An 18,682-nucleotide genomic window follows, 5' to 3' on the forward strand; every position below is an offset into this window, starting at 1 on the left:
TCAGTATGTTTGTGTTGTTCTTCCTCTTTCAACATACAGTATGTGGACTATGTAGATATCTGGTGTAACCATGGTAAGAGTCGGTAGGTGTGTATTGTTCCTTCTCTTTCAACATACAGTAAGTGGACTGGGTACAAATCTGGTGTAACCATGGTAACAGTTGGTAGGTGTGTATTGTTCTTTCTCTCTCAACATACAGTAAGTGGACTGGGTACATATCTGGTGTAACCATGGTAACAGTCGGTAGGTGTGTGTTGTTCCTTCTCTCTAAACATACAGTATGTGGACTGGGTACATATCTGGTGTAACCATGGTAACAGTTGGTAGGTGTGTATTGTTCCTTCTCTCTCAACATACTGTACGTGGACTGGGTACATATCTGGTGTAACCATGGTAAGAGTCGGTAGGTGTGTATTGTTCTTCCTCTTTCAACATACAGTATGTGGACTATGTAGATATCTGGTGTAACTATGGTAAGAGTCGGTAGGTGTGTATTGTTCCTTCTCTTTCAACATACAGTACGTGAACAGGGTACATATCTGGTGAAACCATGGTAGCAGTCGGTAGGTTTCTGTTCTTTCTCTCTCAACATACAGTATGTGGACAGAGTACAGATCTGGTGTAACCATGGTAACAGTCGGTATGTTTGTGTTGTTCTTCCTCTTTCAACATACAGTATGTGGACTATGTAGATATCTGGTGTAACCATGGTAAGAGTCGTGTGTATTGTTCCTTCTCTTTCAACATACAGTAAGTGGACTGGGTACAAATCTGGTGTAACCATGGTAGCAGTTGGTAGGTATGTATTGTTCCTTCTCTTTCAACATACAGTACGTGAACAGGGTACATATCTGGTGAAACCATGGTAGCAGTCGGTAGGTTTCTGTTCTTTCTCTCTCAACATACAGTATGTGGACAGAGTACATATCTGGTATAACCATGGTAACAGTCAGTATGTTTGTGTTGTTCTTCCTCTTTCAACATACAGTATGTGGACTATGTAGATATCTGGTGTAACCATGGTAAGAGTCGGTAGGTGTGTATTGTTCCTTCTCTTTCAACATACAGTAAGTGGACTGGGTACAAATCTGGTGTAACCATGGTAACAGTTGGTAGGTGTGTATTGTTCCTTCTCTCTCAACATACAGTAAGTGGACTGGGTACATATCTGGTGTAACCATGGTAACAGTCGGTAGGTGTGTGTTGTTCCTTTCTCTCTAAACATACAGTATGTGGACTGGGTACATATCAGGTGTAACCATGGTAGCAGTTGGTAGGTGTGTGTTGTTTCTTCTCTTTCAACATACAGTACATGTTTGATGTAACCATGGTAACAGTCGGTAGGTTTCTTTTGTTCTTCCTGTTTCAACATGCAGTATGTGGACTGGGGATATGTTTAGTGTAACAATGGTAACAGTCGGTTCCTTCTGTTACAGTCTCAACATACAGTACGTGGACTGGGTATTTGTCTGTGTGTAACCATGGTAACTGTTGGCAGGTTTGTGTTTCAGCGCTGGAGTCAGGCCCTGGTGATCCTGTGTGTAGCTGTAGGGTTATTCCTCTTCACGTACAAGTCCACACAATTTAACTTGGAGGGGTTCCTGATGGTCATCACTGCATCCTTCCTGTCTGGTCTCCGCTGGACATTAGCTCAACTGGTCACTCAGAAAAAGGAGATTGGTGAGTGTGAGCTCAATTGGTGACTCCAAAACAGGAGATTGGTGAGTGTGAGCTCAACTGGTGACTCCAAAACAGGAGATTGGTGAGTGTGAGCTCAACTGGTGACTCCAAAACAGGAGATTGGTGAGTGCGAGCTCAGCTGGTGACTCCAAAACATGAGCTTTATGAGTGTGAGCTCAACTGGTCACTCTTAAATAGGAGATTGATGAGTGTGAGCTCAACTGGTCACTCAGAAATGAGAGATTGGTAAGTGTGAACTCAACTTGTTACTCTGAAATGGGAGATTGATGAGTGTGAGGTCAACTGGCCCAGATTAGCTCAGATGATGGTGACATTTATGTTTCAGGTCTGGCTAACCCACTGGACATGATGTACCACGTTCAGCCATGGATGATTGTTGGCCTGTTCCCATTGTCTGTTGCATTCGAAGGTAGGTCATTGGCATCCAGCTGTTTCCTCTCTGTCTAGTCATCATCTGTCTGGTCCCTCCAACTAATGTTTATCTGTCAGTCTGTTCTCTCTCTACTTTTTCTGTTGGTAGTTTTCCACCTATGTCTATGTGTCTTATCACCTGCGTCTGCCTTTTATATCCTGTGTCTGTGTCTCTTGTCACCCTTGTGTATGTGTCCCTTGTATCCCGTGTCTATGTGTCCCTTCTTACCTGTGTCTTTGTGTCCCTTGTAAACAGTGTCAGTGTGTCTCTTGTCAGCTTTGTGTATGTGTCCCTTCTAATATGTGTCTACTTGTTTCTTGCCACCTCTGTCTGGCTCCTTTAGCATGTGTCAGTATGTCTCTTGTGATCTGTATCACTGTCGCTTGTCATCCATGTCAGTGTGTCTCCTGTCACCTGTGTCAGTGTGTCTCTTGTAACCTGTGTCAGTTTTTCGCATCACCTGTTTCAATGTGTCTTTTGTCACCTGTGTCTGTGTTTCTTCTATCTTGTATCTATGTGACTCTTGTCAACAGTGTCTATCATTCCCTTCTAACATGTGTCAGTGTTTCCCATGTAACCTGTGTCTATGTGTGTCTTGTCAACTGTGTCCACATGTCCCTCCTAACATGTGTCTGTCCCTTCTAGCGTGTGTCTATGTGTCTCTTGTCACCTCTGTCTGTCCCATTTATCCTGTGTCTGTCCCTTCTAACCTGTGTCTGTGTTTCCCTTGTCACCTGTCTATGTGTCTCTTGTCACCGGTGTCTGTCCCATTCATCCTGTGTTTGTGTTTCACTTGTCACCTGTGTCTGTCCCTTCTAACCTGTGTCTATGTGTGCCTTCGAAATGTCACGCTCACAGAATAAAAGAAGTTGTACATATTGTTCTTCCTAACTTCTAAAATGTCACTCAAAGGAGCTATTTTCCATGTTGATTATGTTTTCTTCCAGGTGTTCAGGTAGCAACCAGTGAACAGTTCTTTCGTTGTGAGGACATCAATATGTTCATGACAACGGCTGGACTTCTCCTGGCTGGGGCAAGTCTCGCCTTCATGCTGGAGTTCAGCGAGTTTCTTCTGCTCTCCCAAACATCCAGTCTCACGCTGTCTTTGTCTGGCATTGTGAAGGTGGGTATTTTTGCATACTCAGGCAGTCTGTGTCTGTCTGAAAAGATCTGTATGTTACATTTGTGCATTATTTTTCTGTTAATGATCTCCTTTGTGCTCAGTCTGTCTGCAGGAGATCTGTAGGTCACCTTTGTGATGTCTCTCTGTTGAAGATCTCCCTTGAGCTCTATCTGTCTGTAAGAGATCTACATGTCACCTGCTGTCTCTACTTTTAAGATCTCCTTTGTGCTCTGGTTGCATGAGATTTATATGTCACCTTTGTGATCTCTCTCTATTGAAAATCTCCTTTGTGCTGTGTGTCTGCATGAGGTTTGTATGTATCCTGCCTGTCTGCAGGAGGCCTGTCTGTTTCCTGTCTACCTACAAGAGATCTGTATGTATTCTGCCTGTCTACTGAAGGTCTATATGCATGTTGCTTGTCTGAGTGGGGGCCTGTATGTATCCTGCCCTCATACAAAAGATCTGTATACATTATGTCTGTCTGCAGGAGCTCTATATGCATCCTGTCTGTCTGCAGGAGCTCTATATGTCTGTCTGTATGTAATATCTCTCTGCAGGAAATCTGTATGTAACATCTCTCTACAGATTTGTATGTAACCTGTCTTTACAGGAGATCTGTATGGAGCCTCTCTCTTTACAGGAGATCTTTATGTAATCTGTCTCTTTACTGGAGATCTCTATGTAACTTGTCTGTCTACAGGAGGTCTGTATGGAACCTGTCTCTACTGGATGTCTGTGTGTAATCTCTGTCTGCAGGAGATCTGTATGTGACCTGTCTCTCTGCAGGAGATCTGTGTGTAACCTGTCTGTTTGCAGGAGATCTGTATGTGACCTGTCTGTCTGCAGGAGATCTGTATGTAACCTGTCTGTCTACAGGAGATCTGTACACTGGGACTGGCTGCTGGAATAAATGGAGACCAGATGAACTCAGTTAACATCATTGGTCTCTTTGTGTGCTTGTGTGGGATCACATTACATGTTGTGCTCAAGGCTGTGTTCAGTAAGTATCTCTCTAGATACATCTTGCCAAGGGGACCTCTCTATGGTCAGCTGAGACCTCACTGTCTGGGGTTTAGGTGGTAAGAGTTACTTAATGCTTGTCTCTTAGGGGTATATCGAGTAAGAGGTACTTAATGCTTGTCCCTCAGGGGTATATCGAGTAAGAGGTACTTAATGCTTGTCCCTCAGGGGTATATCAAGTAAGAGGTACTTAATGCTTGTCTCTCAGGGGTATATTGAGTAGAAAGTACTTAATACTTGTCTCTCAGTGGTGTATCTAGTAACAGGTACTTAATACTTGTCCCGCAATGTTATATCTAGTAACAGGTACTTAATGCTTGTCTCTCAGGGGTATATCGATTAGAAAGTACTTAATACTTGTCTCTCAGTGGTGTATCTAGTAACAGGTACTTAATACTTGTCCCTCAATGTTATATCTAGTAACAGGTACTTAATGCTTGTCTCTCAGGGTTATATCTAGTAGTAGGTACTTGTCCTGGACAAACAACAATTTCAGTGTTACACAGTAATAGGTATTGTGTACATTGGTATGTAACCAGTAATAGGTGTCGTGTACAAACATCTCCAGTGTTGTACAGTAATACGTGTCGTGTACAAACATCTCCAGTGTTGTACAGTAGTAAGTGTCGTGTACAAACATCTCCAGTGTTATACAGTAGTGAGTGTCGTGTACAAACATCTCCAGTGTTATACAGTAATAAATGTTCTGTACAAACTGCTGCAATGTCATATGGTAGTCAGTTTTCTGTCCTGTCAGATAATCAACAGAACAAGAAGCGAGTACTAGAGCGGACGCCAGAGTCGCTGGAGATGCTGACTAGAGATGGCCAGGCCAATGAGGGCTATGAGGAAGATGAAGAGTCTGATGAAGTTGATGTGTTTAACCTGAAGCGGGACAGATAGCCCTGGCTGGTGGCATGCATGTGCATATGTGTATATGTGAGTGACAGTGTGTGAACACTGCTTGTGTGAGTGTTTGTACATAAAGACTCTGAACAATGTGGGTACATGTGTGTGTACATGTGTGAGTATTCTATTTTGTTGGTTTACAGATTTGACTGACGTGGAATCAACGTAAACTAGCACATATCCTTACTTACCTGACCCAGACAGAAATTGACTGATACTGGCAAATTGAGAATCTTTTCCACTTAAAACCGAATTACCCAAACAATTTTTTCCAAGAATACTGTTTATTATATTGTGCTATTTCAACTATTCCTTGATGGAAGGCAAACTAAATCTTGAAACAATCAGGTTATATATGGCCAAGTATTTATCATGTAAATAATTCCATAAACAAATCATGACAAGAAGTTTTTCATGGTATGATCATATCAAGAATGTGAGCCACATATTCCTCTTGGTCAGTGTCACATGGAACACTATTGAATGGGGACAGATATTCCTCTGGGTTGACATCACATGGAACACTGCTAATGGGAGTCAAATATTTCTCTTGGCGGACATCATGTTGTTAACAGGAGCCAAATATTCCACTCGGAAGTTACAGGGAACACAGTTTGAATGACCTCTATATTCCATCAGTGCGGTGTCCTCATGTAGCAGTTCCACAGTGACGTGACCATTGACTTTTTCTTTACTACCTGATACTTTAATCAGTGTACCTGAACATATCATGTATATAGATGGTATCACACCCAGAAACCAGGTGTTGAGAGGGTGGAATGAGGTCAACAGCATCAGCAGGTGTAAAGACTCAGGCAAGTGCTTCACGACATCAGTCATCCTTGTGAGTGCTGAACATGACCAGACATACACCAGACATGATATGTCACACACCAGACATGTTAAGTCACACACCAGTATTCTAGACATCACACACCAGACATCACACACCAGACATGACTCTCCACATGCCACCAGTCTTCCCCACACCTGACATGTTACTTCACACATCAGTGTTACACACACCGGACATGTTACATCACACACCAGTCTTCCACACGCCAGACATGTTACATCACACACTAGTCCTCCACACACCAGACATGTTATGTCACACACCAGTCTTCCACACACCAGAATGGTTACGTCACGCACCAGTCTTCAACACACCAGACATGTTACATCACACACTAGTCTTCCACACACCAGACATGTTACGTCACACACCAGTCTTCCACATACCAGTCCCCCACACACCAGACATGTTACGTCATACACCTGTCTTCAACACACCAGACATGTTACGTCACACACCAGTCCTCCACACACCAGACACATTACATCATACACCAGTCCACACACCAGACATGTTACGTCACACATCAGTGTTCCACACACCAGAAATGTTACATCATACACCAGTCCTCCACACACCAGACATGTTATGTCGCACACCAGTCTTCCACACACCAGAAATGTTACATCACACACCAGTCTTCCACACACCAGACATGTTACGTCACACATCAGTGTTCCACACACCAGACATGTTACGTCACACATCAGTCTTCTACACGTCAGATATGATATATCACACACTAGTCTTCTAGATATCAGACACATTATGTCACACATGAGACATCACACACAAGATATCACATATCAGACATCACACACATTAGACATCTCACGCCAGACATCACCTACAGGACATCACACACCAGACGTTACACGCCAGACATCTCACGCCAGATGTCACATGCCAGATATCACAAATCACACACCAGAGACCACTTGCCAGACATCACACATCAGACATCAGACACCATACACTAGATAGAAAACTACTCACAACAGTTTAAGCCGAGCGCTGGAGTTGTGGCTGCTGTTTTAGGTTGTGGTGTTATCAGTATAATGTACATAACTGTTATATGTCACTGTGATGTATGAGTAGCCAAAGTTCTTGATCAGAATGAGTCTGAGACATGTCCTGCCAAGCTATATCTGGCCACATAGGTGATATATATGTGTTAGATGAATGTACCATGGTACCCAGGTGATGTATATGTGTTAGATGAATGTACCATGGTACCCAGGTGATGCATATGAGTTAGATGAACGTATCTGGGTAACCAGGTGATGTATATGTGTTGGATGAATGTACCATGGTACCCAGGTGATGCATATGTGTTGGATGAATGTACCATGGTACCCAGGTGATGTATATGTGTTAGATGAATGTACCATGGTACCCAGGTGATGCATATGAGTTAGATGAACGTATCTGGGTAACCAGGTGACACATATGTGTTGGATGAATGTACCATGGTACCCAGGTGATGCATATGTGTTAGATGAATGTACCATGGTACCCAGGTGATGCATATGAGTTAGATGAACGTATCTGGGTAACCAGGTGACACATATGTGTTGGATGAATGTACCATGGTACCCAGGTGATGTATATGTGTTAGATGAATGTACCATGGTACCCAGGTGATGCATATGACTTAGATGAACGTATCTGGGTACCCAGGTGATGCATATGTGTTGGATGAATGTACCATGGTACCCAGGTGATGTATATGTGTTAGATGAATGTACCATGGTACCCAGGTGATGCATATGAGTTAGATGAACGTATCTGGGTAACCAGGTGGTGTATATGTGTTGGATGAATGTACCATAGTACCCAGGTGATGTATATGTGTTAGATGAATGTACCATGGTACCCAGGTGATGCATATGTGTTAGATGAATGTACCATGGTACCCAGGTGATGCATATGACTTAGATGAACGTATCTGGGTAACCAGGTGATGCATATGTGTTGGATGAATGTACCATGGTACCCAGGTGATGCATATGTGTTAGATGAATGTACCATGGTACCCAGGTGATGCATATGAGTTAGATGAACGTATCTGGGTAACCAGGTGATGCATATGTGTTGGATGAATGTACCATGGTACCCAGGTGATGCATATGTGTTAGATGAATGTACCATGGTACCCAGGTGATGCATATGAGTTAGATGAACGTATCTGGGTAACCAGGTGTTGCATATGTTTTGGATGAATGTACCATGGTACCCAGGTGATGCATATGACTTAGATGAACATATCTGGGTACCCAGGTGATGCATATGTGTTGGATGAATGTACCATGGTACCCAGGTGTTGCATATGTTTTGGATGAATGTACCATGGTACCCAGGTGATGCATATGTGTTGGATGAATGTACCATGGTACCCAAGTGATGCATATGTGTTGGATGAATGTACCATGGTACCCAGGTGTTGCATATGTTTTGGATGAATGTACCATGGTTCCCAGATGATGCATATGTTTTGGATGAATGTACCTGGGTAACCAGACGATGTATATGTGTTGGATGAATATATCCCGGGGTACCCAGGTGTTGTGTATGTTTTGGATGAATTTACCTTTATGTTATAAGTTATAGCATTGTGATGAGGGGTATACAGGGTTTTATTTGTCCTGTTTTAGGTTGAAACATGACGCTGGACGTATAAAACCCTATATACCCTGAATCATAATATTACAGAGACTCTATTCTACCCAATGTTTGAATCTTTCAGTTTGTAACTATAACATTAAAACAAGCTTACATTCAGTGATATACTTTATAAACATGGTACCAACTAGTCTATCTGAACTGTGGTTCTTGGTTCATTGACTGCTGTGGATGTATGCTTTTTCCATGGGGGTATTGTATAAATGATTTATTCTTCCTCACAAAAGTTACACCCTGCTTGGGCAGGGTACGGCTGTGCAGTTTGTTCAAGATCATGTGAACCAATCAGAGATGAACATTCTTACATGAGGTAGGGTAAATGTACATGTATGTTGGATGAATGCACCTAGGTGTTGTATATATATATATATATATATATTGGATGATGTTGTGAACAAAGTATATCAGGAATGCTCTGCTCATTATCATCCCTTTAGTGAAGTGGGGATATGGAATTGTTACCATGTGACTGCTCACAAGTTTTTAAGACTTCAAGAAATGTTTTGCAGGTGTAAATAATTTGTCTGCTGTACAGTAAACACGACTTGATCCGTGGCTAAAAAGGCTCTGTAACCAAAGTTCTATTTCTGGACATTTCCACTATTTAGACTGTGTTCCAACAAGCACTGATTAATATATGAGTGACTGTTATATTTCAACATTGCCGAGTATCAGTGAGAGGCATGCCATAAACCCTCTCATTACACAGTCTGATAAAAACATTACTGTATACCTGGTGTTTTGTGTTGTTATGGGCCTGGTGCCTGGTTGCCTGGTTGCCTGGTGCCTGGTTGCCTGGTGCCTGGTTGCCTGGTGCCTGGTGCCTGGTTGCCTGGTTGCCTGGTGCCTGGTTGCCTGGTGCCTGGTGCCTGGTTGCCTGGTTGCCTGGTGCCTGGTTGCCTGGTGCCTGGTGCCTGGTGCCTGGTGCCTGGTGCCTGGTTGCCTGGTGCCTGGTTGCCTGGTTGCCTGGTTGCCTGGTGCCTGGTTGCCTGGTGCCTGGTTGCCTGGGTGCCTGGTTGCCTGGTTGCCTGGTTGCCTGGTGCCTGGTTGCCTGGTGCCTGGTTGCCTGGTGCCTGGTTGCCTGGTTGCCTGGTTGCCTGGTGCCTGGTGCCTGGTTGCCTGGTTGCCTGGTGCCTGGTTGCCTGGTTGCCTGGTGCCTGGTGCCTGGTTGCCTGGTTGCCTGGTTGCCTGGTGCCTGGTTGCCTGGTTGCCTGGTGCCTGGTTGCCTGGCTTCCATGCTGTAGGTCATGTTCTATATGTTGATGGTGGCGGGAATGATGGAAGTGTTTGACGTATCGTCAACATGCATCCATATTATTTATGAAGGTTTTCCATTGCAGAATATTCAAAAATAAAAATATTTAGTCTCCTGAAATAAAATCATGGCCCTTTTTCATACCTTTTTCCTGGACAGACCCATCCAACACTGTAATATGTCTTGTTGAGAGCCATGTTCTGACACCACAATACGGAATGTTGGTGTGCATGCACTGTATATTCCTATGAAAAGAGTATTTGGGCCTCTATTACACAGTATTATTGTTTAGTATTCGCTCCATGTGGCTTACCTTGTATGTCCACTCGGAGAGGTGTAATGGTGACAGTCCTTCTCAAGTAAAATCAATCTTTATTCCTTAGTGAAGATCCCTAGGCCTATAGTACATAAAACGCCCATACATTTTTATTAATCCTAATAGTAATATTTACATTTTCAAGTATTTGTTTTTCTAATGTTGCATGGTATATAAACACTGATAAATTCTGAAGCATTTTACTTATGTTATTACTGATGTAAATTCAGTAACATTTGAATATCTGTTAAAGTAAATATGTAAGGAAATGGTACTCATCTTTGACAGTATTTAAATTGTATAGTTGGCATAATATTTCTTGTCATTAATATTAGTATAGCACCCAGTTTCTTTAAATAAACCATCGAAAACGTGATAATGCAACTACTGTTATTATAAAGAAGTACCAGCCCAAACATATTTGTGCTGCAAAAGGGTTTGTTATCAAACATTTATTTGATAAAGTCAGTGATTCAAACCATGTCTGCACATAAATATCCTCAGATCTTTGAGTCGGTGGCATGAACAATCAGGGTAGTGAAAACAGATGCAGATTATGTAGCTGGGAGAATTTCAGCAGCTATTTCATGTATGTCTTACTCCTAACTGGCTTGTGAACATTTTTTCGCCGTATATCATTTTTTAAAAGCATTTTTGAATTATTATTTCTTGCACATACCTTTACATTTTCATAAATGCTGCATAATAGTTGATTCAATTTCTTATCTAAACCATGCATTCGAGAAAGTATCTATAGTTCATTTCCGTTTACCGAGTTAAATGCTTTTGAGAAATCTGAAAAAAAGAGAATAAAATTGACTCCTTTTAGTACTAAAATTATTATGTGCAATTGCTTGGAGAATAAAGACACTGTCAGCTGTTGAGTAGCATTCTTTGAATCGTGCTTGCTCTTTATGTATTTTGTCCAGAGTATTTGCCCACAGACTTAGTCCTCTGTACATGATGTGAGTAAACTTTGGCTAAATATCCCAAGGGTAGTAATCACTCTATAATTATTCATTTTATATATATTACCTCGTTTATGTATAGGGAGCAGGCTCCCTGATTAGAGTGAACTGTACATTATTTTTAAGCCAAACAATGCTAGGTACAGGTTGACTGGGCCAGACAAAATACAATTCCGCATCTTGGAAGATAGGCTTGACACTTGATAACAATGGAAGATTAAAATCAGCATTTGAAGAATATCGATTGTACATGACATGATAAAAAAATGGTATTTAATTTGTCATTACCACATAATTTGGCCAGTTTGATATAATTCTAAATTTAAAAGATATACTGATGGAGCATCTACCTTGTTCACCTTATACCATAAAATCTGGCGTTGATTGTTTAAGATGGACACGTTCAACGATGGCCACGATTTCGAACCCCCACACTTCGGCGCCATAGAGAAGAACTGGTTTAACAAGATTATCAAAGAATTTCAGTTGACAGTCTTTCGGAATATCAAATTGATGAATGCTTTTGAAGATTTCCTTATTAGCTTGTACACAAAGTCGTTTGATTGTTCGAATCGACCATGTATCTTTACCCAGAGAAACATTATCTGAAAATGTTATCCTAGGTTAGCGACATTGCTCCATGTCTCAGAAAGACAAATTATATCGAATGTTTTAACAAAGTCCGTATCCTGTAGTTCTGATGTAAGTCCAGAAATATTCCCGAAAATCCACAGGTTTTCGTCAGTGCGAAAATCCTAAGTCGAGTGTGAGTGAAGCGTCCTACAGTCATCTCTAACTTAGCTCTGGCCACACCCCAGCTAGTCTGGCTCTCCTTGAGGCACGCACGTACGCACACTGCAACGTTGACACCACAATCTGAAATGAGTGAGTGAGTTCATATCGTAACGAGAACAATTTATCATTATATGAGTGAGTTTAGTTTAGTTTTACGCCGCACTCAGCAATATTCCAGCTATATGGCGGCGGTCTGTAAATAATCGAGTCTGGACCAGACAGTCCAGTGATCAACAGCATGGGCATCGATCTGTGCAATTAGGAACCGATGACGTGTCAATCAAGTCAGCGAGCCTGACCCCCCGATCCAGTTAGTCGCCTCTCACGACAAGCATAGTCGCCTTTTATGGCAAGCATGGATTGCTGAAGACCTATTCTACCCCGGAACCTTCACGGTTCCATTATCACGATGTGGAATAGCGTGACGAGAACAATTTATTTTTATATAACACAATGTGGAATATCGTGACGAGAACAATTTATTATTACATGACACACTGTGGAATGTTCCCCGTGGTCTTGTACATGTATTGAAAATTTCTTTGGCATTCTAGAAATTGAGGATATGAAGAATAAGATTAGTTTTTTTTGTGGCTATGCAGCTACCTTATTCTGTATAGGCGACGTTTTGACATAGCTTCCAATGTCGTTGTCCGTCAAGCCGTAGAGATGCGCGCAAGAAGAATTGTTGTTCCCGAGTTTGCCCTATGTAGTTACCCCGTGTGTTGTGGCGAGGTGTTATGGTTTGATGACAGTCGTCACGGAACGTTACCTTGCTTTGGTGTAATCATTACGATGTAGGCCGAATCGCTCTCGATATTACTGTTTTAACGCTTACAAAATGAACAATGCTTTCACAGGTTCTTGAGAGGCATATAGAAACTGGGCAGTCAAGTATAAGAAGTATATATCATTGATGTCAACTTCTGATTTGTGTCTACAACATTTCTGGTCTTCTCTAGTAATGTACATGAAGCCGGAGTGAAATTAAGCATGTATATATGAAGGGAATTATGAGATGAAAGAGAATAAATATAAAAAAAGCAGATATGGCTTTGTTACAGTATATTGTGGTTAGGTGATATAAGCCAGTGAGGCTCACTGATGTACAGCAGGGTGATGATGGTGTAATTGATGTGACAGGAATGAGGTACAGAAGGGTTGATGATGGTGTAATTGATGTGACAGGAATGAGGTACAGTAGGGTGATGATGGTGTAATTGATGTGACAGGAATGACTTACAGAAGGGTTGATGATGGTGTAATTGATGTGACAGGAATGACGTACAGTAGGTTGATGATGGTGTAATTGATGTGACAGGAATGAGGTACAGAAGGGTTGATGATGGTGCAATTGATGTGACAGGAATGAGGTACAGTAGGGTGATGATGGTGTAATTGATGTGACAGTAATGAGGTACAGAAGGGTTGATGATGGTGTAATTGATGTGACAGTAATGACGTACAGTAGGGTTGATGATGGTGTAATTGATGTGACAGGAATGACGTACAGTAGGGTGATGATGGTGTAATTGATGTGACAGGAATGAGGTACAGTAGGGTGATGATGGAGTAATTGATGTGACAGGAGTGAGGTACAGTAGGGTTGATGATGGTGTAATTGATGTGACAGAAATGACGTACAGAAGGGTTGATGATGGTGTAATTGATGTGACAGGAATGAGGTACAGTAGGGTTGATGATGGTGTAATTGATGTGACAGTAATGAGGTACAGAAGGGTTGATGATGGTATAATTGATGTGACAGGAATGACGTACAGTAGGGTTGATGATGGTGTAATTGATGTGACAGGAATGACGTACAGTAGGGTTGATGATGGTGTAATTGATGTGACAGGAATGAGGTACAGTAGGGTGATGATGGAGTAATTGATGGGACAGGAGTGAGGTACAGTAGGGTTGATGATGGTGTAATTGATGTGACAGGAATGAGGTACAGAAGGGTTGATGATGGTGTAATTGATGTGACAGTAATGAGGTACAGAAGGGTTGATGATGGTGTAATTGATGTGACAGAAATGAGGTACAGTAGGGTTGATGATGGTGTAATTGATGTGACAGAAATGAGGTACAGTAGGGTTGATGATGGTGTAATTGATGTGACAGAAATGAGGTACAGTAGGGTTGATGATGGTGTAATTGATGTGACAGGAATGATGTAGGGGTGCTGCTGCTGCTAGAACAGAGTAGGAAGTCACTGATGAAGCCATATAACAGAAATAATTTACCAGACGTCTCTATACAACTCAATCAAAACACATGGCATCGTCTCCATAATGTCTCTACATCTCAGCCTGTAGTACTATCTCACTGGCGTCCTGTATAAGCTACGTATTCTGTCATTCCCCTGATGAAAGGGCAAGCATTCGTTGTCAGAAGTTATCCCTGTCCCGTATGGTGCTCCTGGATATCCTTACATATTTAACATTGAAATGTTCTGTCTGAAAATCTGCTGCGTTAAAGAATCTGTTAGGCATGCCCCTATCATCTCGGACAACTGTGACTCTTAGAGACCCGGTCCACGTGTATATTCCATGGATCCATTGGCTGTACGTCTCTGCCAGTCTCCCAATTGCTCGCTTTTGAAGAGGACAGCAACCTGTCGCTGAGTTTGACCGTATTCCAAAAGGTCTATAGTCTCACCCCTTGCAGCACGTGTACAAAGAAACCGTCTCATTTTAACCATCGATTTGAAACAGGTACGTGAAGTGAGCGACAGTGAAACAGCACCAGTATAAGTGTATTGCCATCCAATGTCAATGAATAGATCATTGACATTACGTGTTGACAAGTTGTAGCTGTGGTTGTGGTATATACAGCTGAGGGTTGCACATTTCGTCCATGTCATGTCTTACGTCTAGCAACACGTTAATTTGTGAAAACACGTATAGCTTTGTTATTTCAGAGAAACCTTTTCTTACACTTGCTGTATATCATTTGATCGTTTATTGATTTATATATAAAGACATTTTGTGGGAAGGTAAGTTAGGTAGGAAGGTCAGGGCAGGCAAGTTTTACATTTAACCAGCCCTATGGTCTGGTTGACATTTTTTCAGTTTCATACCCTGCTGTTAGCTAGCATTAACCAGACGTAGATGCAAGATATAGCCCAGAAACGTTGCCTATATAAAAAGACGTCGAACAAATTGTTTATTGGACGACCCAGTACATCCTGTACTGCGTGGACCCGAGTGTTTTTGCTGTACCCGACATCCCACCTTCCTCTAACACACGCATTGTCGCATGATACAATATAGGGAGAGTAGAGCTTCCTGTTTACCAAACACATGTTCCATACTTTCTTTCTCAATGACATTTTTATGGCGAGACGACATGAATCTAGTTTCTAATTACCAACTTTATACAAAATGTTTGTTTACAAGCATGGGCGGGATGATAAGAAACTCAACAGCATGGGCGGGATGACAACAAAACCACGAGCAAGGGCGTAAGAACTAAAAACCAAGAGCTTGGGTGTGGTGACAAGAACTCGAAAATATGGACGTGATGACAAGAAACTCCACACCATGGGCGTGATGACAAACCGCCGAAGAGCATGGTAGTGATGAAAAGAAACCCAAGGGCATGGGCGTGATGACAAGAACCTCAACAGCATGGGTGTAATGACAAGCAACTCAAAAGTATGGGCGTGATGACAAGATACTCAAGAGTATGGACGTGGTGACAAGAAACTCCAGACCATGGGCGTGATGACAAGATACTCAAAAGTATGGGCGTGATGACAAGATACTCAAGAATATGGACGTGGTGACAAGAAACTCCAGACCATGGGCGTGATGACAAGATACTCAAAAGTATGGGCGTGATGACAAGATACTCAAGAGTATGGACGTGGTGACAAGAAACTCCAGACCATGGGCGTGATGACAAGATACTCAAAAGTATGGACGTGATGACAAGATACTCAAGAGTATGGACGTGGTGACAAGAAACTCCAGACCATGGGCGTGATGACAAACCGCCGAAGAGCATGGACGTGATGACAAGACACCGAAGAGCATGGACGTGATGACAAGAAACTCCAGACCATGGGCGTGATGACAAGATACTCAAAAGCATGGACGTGATGACAAGATACTCAAGAGTATGGACGTGGTGACAAGAAACTCCAGACCATGGACGTGATGACAAGACACCGAAGAGCATGGACGTGATGACAAGATACTCAAAAGCATGGACGTGATGACAAGATACTCAAGAGTATGGACGTGGTGACAAGAAACTCCAGACCATGGGCGTGATGACAACCGCCGAAGAGCATGGACGTGATGACAAGACACCGAAGAGCATGGACGTGATGACATGAAACTCCAGACCATGGGCGTGATGACAAGATACTCAAAAGCATGGACGTGATGACAAAATACTCAAGAGTATGGACGTGGTGACAAGAAACTCCAGACCATGGGCGTGATGACAAACCGCCGAAGAGCATGGACGTGATGACAAGACACCCGAAGAGCATGGACGTGATGACAAGAAACTCCAGACCATGGGCGTGATGACAAGATACTCAAAAGCATGGACGTGATGACAAGATACTCAAGAGTATGGACGTGATGACAAGAAACTCCAGAGCATGGACGTGATGACAAGACACTGAACAGCATGGGGGTGGTGACAAGTGGTTATTGTGCGTATACCTTGCTTGTTCATCTGACCATCGATTCGGAATATAACGGATTAGGTTGAAGTTTTTACAACGAAGTTCTTTCCTCGTATCTCTACATGATTAGAGAAATGTAATCTAAAGCAGTGTAGATGTTCCAGACACCGAAAGAAACAGCTGCACACGAATTTACTCTCATTAGTTAAAGTGAAACAGAGAGGGCATAGTTAAGCAGCCATACATATCCTTGATCCGTGGATGGGAGGTGTCCTTTGATAATATCTACTCATCGGGGACTTGCATGTTTTAAGAGGTGTCTGTTTATACACTTCTATATAATGCCGCTTTTTGAAAGTCGTTCTAAGACGTCTAACCCTCCACCCTACGGTTGCAGCAAATACATGGCGCTGTTACAACATATTCATATTGCACGTTTTTTCAAGGGCGACAGTTTGATATCAGATCCTATGTTTCCACTGGCCCTGCGGTAACAATACCCTGTAAGACGTGAGCAATGCGGGCTGAACTAGCCGAAGGACGACACCATTCAGCCGAACAAGGTCGACACACAAACTGAACTAGTAATGTGTCCACATATTGACCCAGTCGTGTCGCACAGTACAATATAGGGACAGTCATGCAGAAGAATGCGGTCATTCACACACGCACGCACGCACGCACACAGTGTTTACAAGTGGCAAAGGGACTTGTTCTCACCTCGACATCCCCACTGGCAGACTTTCGTGGCTACAAGGGGACTTATTCCCACCCCGACACCACACAGGGAAACCCTCGGGCTACAAGGGGACTTATTCCCACCCCGACACCACACAGGGAAACCCTCATGGCATACAAGGGGTCTTATTCCCACCCCGACACCACACAGGAAAACCCTCATGGGGTACAAGGGGACTTATTCCCACCCCAACATCCACACAGAAACACTGATAGTGTACAAAGGGGTTTATTCTCACCTCGACATCCCCGCAAGCTGACACGCATGCCTGCAAAGTAACTTATTCTCACCCCGACACCTCACAGGAAGACTCTCATAAAGTAACAGGGATCTGTTCTGACCCCGATATCATCACAGAGAGACTCCCGTGGGATACAGGAGGACATATTTTAACCACAACATCCCCACAAGGAGACATTCATGGGGTACAATGGGACTTATTCTCACCCCAGCATCTCCTCAGGGAGACACTCGTGGGTAGCAGAGGAACCACGATAAGGGATATCGGGAGGGAGACATATCATGGGGTACGAGGGGACCTGTTCTCACCCCAGCATCCACCCAGGGAGACGCCCGTAGGTACCAAGGGAACCATGATATCCCTACAGGGAGACATATCATGGGGTACGAGGGGACCTGTTCTCACCCCAGTATCCACCAAGGGAGACGCCCGTAGCTACAAAGGGAACCATGATATCCCTACAGGGAGGCATATCATGGGGTACGAGGGGACCTGTTCTCACCCCAGCATCCCCCAAGGGAGACGCCCGTAAGTACCAAGGGAACCATGATATCCCGACAGGGAGACATGTCATGGGGTACGAGGGGACCTGTTCTCTCCCCAGCATCCCCTAATGGAGACGCCCGTAGGTACCAAGGGAACCATGATATCCCTACAGGGAGACATATCATGGGGTACGAGGGGACCTGTTCTCACCCCAGCATCCACCCAGGGAGACGCCCGTAGCTACAAAGGGAACCATGATATCCCTACAGGGAGACATATCATGGGGTACGAGGGGACCTGTTCTCACCCCAGCATCCCCTAATGGAGACGCCCGTAGATACCAAGGGAACCATGATATCCCTACAGGGAGACATATCATGGGGTACGAGGGGACCTGTTCTCACCCCAGCATCCACCCAGGGAGACGCCCGTAGCTACAAAGGGAACCATGATATCCCTACAGGGAGACATATCATGGGGTACGAGGGGACCTGTTTTCACCTCGATATCCACGCGGGAAGAAACGGATTG

The 18,682-nt window shown here is 43.3% G+C and overlaps 2 protein-coding genes across 6 annotated transcripts in view; one reads left to right on the forward strand and one right to left on the reverse strand.

Moving 5' to 3' along the window:
• LOC137258975 (solute carrier family 35 member C2-like) overlaps window positions 1–11,189 on the forward strand; it is a 54,390-nt gene extending 43,201 nt beyond the window's left edge. For 3 of the 5 annotated variants that reach the window (XM_067796670.1, XM_067796671.1, XM_067796672.1), the window contains exons 6-10: window positions 1,512–1,680; window positions 2,027–2,110; window positions 3,061–3,236; window positions 4,113–4,236; window positions 5,014–11,189. In XM_067796670.1, coding sequence (XP_067652771.1) covers window positions 1,512–1,680; window positions 2,027–2,110; window positions 3,061–3,236; window positions 4,113–4,236; window positions 5,014–5,159 — 699 coding nt within the window. In that variant the 3' untranslated portion in view covers window positions 5,160–11,189. The remainder of the gene's footprint in view (window positions 1–1,511; window positions 1,681–2,026; window positions 2,111–3,060; window positions 3,237–4,112; window positions 4,237–5,013) is intronic. The other 2 variants (XR_010954680.1, XR_010954681.1) reach the window with 2 other exon arrangements.
• On the reverse strand, window positions 9,359–9,952 carry LOC137257588 (spidroin-2-like). Its single transcript, XM_067794906.1, has one exon. It carries the CDS (start codon window positions 9,950–9,952, stop codon window positions 9,359–9,361), a length of 594 nt encoding a protein of 197 aa, XP_067651007.1.
• Window positions 11,190–18,682: the final 7,493 nt, after the last annotated feature.

Source organism: Haliotis asinina, chromosome 12 (assembly GCF_037392515.1).
Source record: "Haliotis asinina isolate JCU_RB_2024 chromosome 12, JCU_Hal_asi_v2, whole genome shotgun sequence".
In the NCBI taxonomy this organism is placed as follows: domain Eukaryota; kingdom Metazoa; phylum Mollusca; class Gastropoda; order Lepetellida; family Haliotidae; genus Haliotis; species Haliotis asinina.

What these genes read in the sequence shown, in the direction of transcription:
- LOC137257588 (XM_067794906.1), bottom strand. Translation starts at nt 9,952, where the DNA reads ATGACCTACAGCATGGAAGCCAGGCAACCAGGCACCAGGCAACCAGGC.